This window comes from Raphanus sativus, unplaced genomic scaffold (genome assembly GCF_000801105.2).
Source record: "Raphanus sativus cultivar WK10039 unplaced genomic scaffold, ASM80110v3 Scaffold4724, whole genome shotgun sequence".
Taxonomy (NCBI): domain Eukaryota; kingdom Viridiplantae; phylum Streptophyta; class Magnoliopsida; order Brassicales; family Brassicaceae; genus Raphanus; species Raphanus sativus.
The window spans coordinates 1-6,118 of record NW_026620026.1 but is presented as its reverse complement, the minus strand read 5'-3'; the positions used below and the strand labels follow the sequence as shown (position 1 = coordinate 6,118).

Sequence of the window (6,118 nt, the reverse complement as noted above, 5' to 3'; positions counted from 1 at the left end):
TTTTGTAAAAAATAAAAAAAAATATTTTTATGTGATTGGCTAAAATAGATGAAATATTTTTTAATAGTAATTTTACATATTAATAATGATCAATATATGGAGACATCAATTTGTTTAGATAAGTTTGGAATTATAATTAATTAATTTAAATTAATTTTAAATGTAGTGGTAAAATCTGTAAATAAAAAAATTACAAAAAGGAAATACCTAATTTTTTATAAATGCAATGACTAAATGTGTAAATAAAAGAAAGTAAATATACTGCTATCCATGTTTCCAAACAATTCTCATTTAATATTGTTATCCATGTTTCCAAACAAACCTCATTTTTAAACTGCAATTCATGTTTCCAAACACTCCGATTTTGTACTTCAACTTTAATAATATAGATAGGCATGGCAAACCTTGTGAGCCTAGAAATTGGCGGGCTTAACATATATGGACCAAACTAAAAGGCCTCTTACAACTCTAACCAATTCTCAAAACATTTGATTATGTAAAAGGCCCTGTTAAAACACCTTTACTTGTAAACACATTTTGTAGACAGAGTTTAGCTGCGTATCAAAACCAGACACATGTCAATTACATTTCCTGTCAGCGTATCAAAACCAGACACATCGGGTCCTGCAAGTATTATGATGCCTTCCACAACAGGATGCAAATACGCTTACCTGAGAACCTCTTCCATGTATGCTGCCTGTAAAGGAATCGAATTAGTAAACCAGATTTTATGATAATGATAATGAACAAGATGGAGAAAGGCTTTCTTGTGAGACAAGGAAGTTGATGGCAGACCTGATTAGGGCATTTACGCATTTCAGGCTCTGTAAGCAATAATGCAATATAGGCGAGGCAAACCTTGTGAGCCTAGAAATTGGCGGGCTTAATATATATGGGCCAAACTAAAAGGCCTTCTTACAACTCTAACCTATTCTGAAAACATTTGATTATATAAAAGGCCCTGTTAAAACACCTTTACTTATAAACACATTTTGTAGACAGAGTTTAGCTGCGTTATACAAGTTTTCGTTTGAAAAACAACACACAATCATATTGTAGTGTCAAATCACTGTAAATGGTGATGATGGATATACAAAATGAGAATCACAAACTCATAGTAGAATCCAGAAGATATAAAACTGTAAGATGGAAAGAGAGAGAGTGAGAAGAGAATCATCAAATGGTTCAGTTCTTTGGGAGGACCTTGGAGCAGGTGGTTCTGACTTGACCTAGAGGACCAGTCAAGACATGATAATTCGATAGCTTCATCATGGACATGGCAAAGTCACGTCGAAACAGCTGCGTATCAGAAGCGTATGCTCTCACCCACATCTCTGTCTCTTCTCTTCCCGTTAGTTGCTGATCAGCATACATCAACCCTTTCTTCTGCATCAGTCTCCTGTAGTAGCGTGTTCCGAAATTCTCCTCACCTCCTTCATTGTTGTAGCTCAAGTCTATCGCTCCGTCGTTCCCGCCTGCCGAGCTCACACCACCGTAATCTGATGCAGGTATGGTGGACGGTCCTATACCAGTGCCAGGGGATGGCGCCGAGGCAGAGAAGGGGCACTTGGTTTTCAGTTCTTGTTTGAACCCTGTATCGAGTTCAGGGTCAGGCTTCCCGGTTCCTGAGAAGTTGTATAGCCTGTCCTCAAAGAATGTGCAGTGCGTAACGCCGATGCTGTGTGCTCCTGCATTACAAACGATTCACGATTCATATGCATAGCAAAAGCATAGCGAGAGATGTTGATAGCAAGGAAGTGAGGTCACTACCAAATAAGCTGACGGTTTCTCTCTCGTTGAATCCTCTAGTACCAAACCTTGCAAGAATCACAGAGATGGTAGCTTGAGGCGAAGGAAGCTCACGTTCTGCAATTTCCTTGAAGGCCACAGCACTATCTCTCCTTCCAGTCTCCAGCGGGTAAAACGGACCACCAGCCTTAAGAGTTCCAAAGATATCGATCGATTCAAGATTACAGAGATATATGAACATGTATCAAAACCATAAGAGAGGTTAAGGAGATTCACCATAAGGATGGCCTCTCTAGCAGCCAAGACAAGAACGTCTGCGCAGGAAACAACACCAGGACACACATTCTCCAGCTCAGACTTGATCGATTCAATCACATCGAAACCTTTCAAAGACTGATTCGGCGACGCTTCTTTCTCAGAAGTAAGAGATTCATCTGCGTCTAGTAGCACCGAAGCATCACATCCCTAATAATAACGAAAAAATTTCCCTTAGTTCCAACTACAAGAAACGCCAAATCTAATCGATTCTACACATCACAAACAATCCTCAATAGATCTAATAAGAGCATATAATCACAAACAATCTTCAATAGATCTATAACGGCGAGAGACATCATCGAAGATTATAATCAATCAATCTGACCTCGATGAAGCAATCGTGGAAGAGGAGGCGGATTAGGGACGGAGCTACGCTAGGTTTAGCATCGTAGAGCTCTCTGACGCCTTTGGTGATGATTCGCTCGGCGGTGGGGCAAGAGTCTTGGTAGTAATCGTAGTGGAGAGAGTAAGACTGATGACGATCGGAATCTTCCATGTACCAGGACATCATGAGATCGTCTTCTTCGAACGGAGATTTCTCGGGAGCCTTGACGGCGGTGCGGTTTCCCGGAGATCGTTTCGCGAAACGGATGAAGCCGTTGTCGTATTCGAGGCGGTGGAACGCGAAGTAGACGCTCAGAGCGATGACGAAGCAAGCGATCAGAAACCTCATCTTCTCTCTCTTCTCTATCTCTCTGTATCTTCGTCGAAGTGAGTGTGGGAGATGGTGAAGAAGAGGGGAAGAAGCGGGAAGTTTATAGGATATGACGGATATGCCCTCCTTGCTCGTAAAGTAGTTTGTTACTGATCGGTCAGTTAAGCTTCCGTGAGGGGCTTTGTTCGCGAGGCCGTTGGGATCCGGTGTTTTGAGTGTACGGTACACCGAGTGCTAATGACAAGTTGCGACCGTAAAACTAATTATTTGGGCCCGAGTAAGATATGGGCTTCATAGGACGGCAAGGTCCACTAGAATCTTTTTTTTTCATCAAGGTCCGCTAGAGACTAGGATGTAGTCATGAGTCCATGACATAAATTGGTACTTCCGTCCTTGACTTTCTATTTTTCGATCGAGTGCGTATTTGTAAAAAAAAAGTGGCCTATACAAATATTTAGTAACTATTATAGATACTCATGATTTTTGAAATTATAAAAATATTTAGGATTTGAAAGGAGAAAACAGCCATTAAAACCTCAAACTTTCAAATTAAAGCCAAAAAAACCTTCAATTTATGTTTAACCTAAAAAAATCTTCAACTTTCAAATATTGACCATTTTAACTATCATATTTTGTTGACTCAGCCATTTAAGAAACCTGAAAAGTCAACTGTTAAACTCGATTATAAAAATAGACGTCGTTAACTCTCTAAACGATATTGTTTTTGAAAAATTAGTCAAACGAAGTTGTTTTGCTTCTTTAAACACTTAAAGCATCTCTTTCACCGAACTAAAATCTCAAATCGACTTCATATTCCTCACTCGAAAATGAGGAAAATGAAGTCGATTTAGGGTTCTGGTTTCACAAAAAAAAGAAGATGTTTTGTGTGTTTACAAAATCAAAACTACTTTGTTTGATTCATGTTTAATCAATTTTGAAACAATATTGTTTAAATAGTTAATAAACATCTATTTTATTAGTAGAGTTTAACAGTTGACTATTCGAAATTCTTAAATGGCTGAGTCAACAAAATATGATAGTTAAAACGGCCAATATTTGAAAGTTGAAGATTTTTTTAGCTCAAACATAAATTGGAGGTTATTTTGGCTTTAATTTGAAAATTCATGATTTTAATGGCTGTTTTCTCGATTTGAAAGTAAAAAAAAAACATAGTGGAGAGAGAGTACAGAAGGAGAAACGGTAGTTGTTTGTGGCTTTGGTATGAAATTATGAAATAATAACAATTAATAATACAACTTACAGGAATATATGATATGATCAAAACTGATATTTATCTAATTACTATTTACATTAATAAATAATAAAAACAGTAGGACATGAGGAAAAAATACTATGACTTGTTCTTTTTTTCTTTTTTTTGCCATCTGAATTTTTAGAAAAAGTACAATATTACAAAGGCCTAAACCCGGCCCAAGCTACACTAAAACAACAAAAGGCCCACAAACAACAAACGCTCTAAGCCCAATGGAAAATCGTGACCCAACAACCGCACCGCTTTCCTGCAACACGTGGTACGCTGGCGCTTTGTCTTCTCACACGGCTCGAGCTCGTCGCCGGAGCCACAACTGCACCTTCACCGGAGCTTCAAGCCACCAACTCCATCCCAAACAGAGGTCGACGCTGAACTAGACGACAAGAGAACCACCGGATCACCGGGAATAGACCAAAGGACGCCGAAACCACCTCCAACGACAATATTAAAGGTATCGGGTTCGGCGTCAATCTTTAAGGGCTCGAACTTCAGAGAGCATCCATCGGCGCCGCCGAGATCTCCTCCGAATCCAGCCACCAAACACCATAACGAAACACCCTCCTCTCAGCCCGAACGCATCTGTGGGAATCAGAAGCCGGCGACCAATACCGAAGACGGAACCGGTATGGCCCCAGAGTCAACCGCCGGCGAAGAACGGAGCATACGCCACCGTTTCCCGGAAAAGCAAAGACGGACCACCACCAGAGACTATGATGCATGGCCGTAACTAGAAAAAAAGAAAAAAACAGAGGCAAAGAAAGGTGATGACCGGACCGGCGGCGGCTAAGAGAGCCGGAACCGCCGGCCGGAGACTGATTAACGACGGTGTGAACTTTCTAGAGAGAAGTCAGAGGAAACTAGAGAGAGAAAGCCGAGTTCTTTTTAGAATATATGACTTGTTCTTACTATATATGCAATGAATATGTAAATTAATAAAGATTTTAAAATAACATTTGGATTCAAAAGGAACGAACCTTGTGGTCAAGTGGCAGTGGACGGGCCTGAGACGCTAACACGTTTCAGATTCGATCCTCCTGTTATGCGAAACTAAGTCATATTGTTTTGTTCACCTAACGCGGATATAAATCCATACTTTAGGACCCATTTGAATGTCTTGGAAAAGGAGTCCATCCGCGGGCTTGCGACTCCTTTGGATTCAACCAGGCTAAAAATTCAAAAGAGAATGGCATTTTTATGTAGCTGTTAACATCAAAAGAAAATTCTCAACTAGGAAAATTCTCAACTATAAAAACAAATATCATATAATATGAACCCGTTGACAAAATTATAAAAGTATACTACAAGCCAAAGTCAATTGAGATAGATAGTTTATGATTTATGAAGTGACCTACATCCAAAGTCAAACTCTACTTTAATTAATAGCCATTAATGTCAATTTTCCAGCTTCTTATGATAAAGGCAACCGGACAACTTACACATAACTTTACTTGGAATATACTTCCTTCGTTTTAAGATAATTGTCCGACACTTTTTGAAAAAAAAATTATAGCCATGGTCTTTTACAAGACGCTGCGGCTTGCGGCGAAATGTATAACTGTTTTTTTTTTTTTAATCTCAAGAGTAATACCGACGGCGAGGCTTTTGCCTATCAAAAATAATCGCAGCGTTCATCCATCTGCCGCTACTTATAACAGTGTCACAGTCAACACCGGAAACCTTCACGAAAATGATCGCCGAATCAGTTTGATTAATTTTCCACTATTTGTTTTTATTTTGATGTTCAGTTTTTGGCCGCAAGCAGATGTGTCCGCGTCTTGTAAAAGAACATGGCTATAATTGACTAGTATATTTTTATTTAATGTATAACTAATAAAATAAAAATAATTTAAATAAAAACTATTGGTTATTTAAAAAAGTGAAAAATAAATTTAATATACAAAATTATATTAAATTTGTAGAATGGTATTTATTTTGAAAAAAAGATACTTATTATGAAACAAAAAAATATCATATATGTTATGAATGGAGTATACAACCTATTATAATATAGTTGACCTCTCTTTTAAATAGTTCAATCGTATTGTCAAAAAAAGTTAAATCGTTTTGTAACCTTTTCTTACAACCATAAACTTCAAAATGTTTTGTTTCTGAGTACTTGATTT

The 6,118-nt window shown here is 38.3% G+C and overlaps 1 protein-coding gene across 1 annotated transcript; it reads right to left on the bottom strand.

The window, feature by feature from the left end:
* Window positions 1-964: 964 nt before the first annotated feature.
* LOC130507538 (putative Peroxidase 48) lies at window positions 965-2,864 on the bottom strand. The gene is made up of 4 exons (XM_057002241.1): window positions 2,393-2,864; window positions 2,026-2,214; window positions 1,771-1,936; window positions 965-1,688 (listed from the first exon to the last, which is right to left on the bottom strand). Exons 1-4 carry the CDS (start codon window positions 2,738-2,740, stop codon window positions 1,186-1,188), a joined length of 1,206 nt encoding a protein of 401 aa, XP_056858221.1. The 5' UTR covers window positions 2,741-2,864; the 3' UTR covers window positions 965-1,185.
* Window positions 2,865-6,118: the final 3,254 nt, after the last annotated feature.

What these genes read in the sequence shown, in the direction of transcription:
- LOC130507538 (XM_057002241.1), bottom strand. Translation starts at nt 2,740, where the DNA reads ATGAGGTTTCTGATCGCTTGCTTCGTCATCGCTCTGAGCGTCTACTTC. An exon ending in CTAGAGAGGCCATCCTTATG is followed by an intron (nt 1,937 to 2,025) that starts GTGAATCTCCTT and finishes GGAACTCTTAAG; the next exon opens with GCTGGTGGTCCGTTTTACCC. An exon ending in AGAAACCGTCAGCTTATTTG is followed by an intron (nt 1,689 to 1,770) that starts GTAGTGACCTCA and finishes TTTGTAATGCAG; the next exon opens with GAGCACACAGCATCGGCGTT.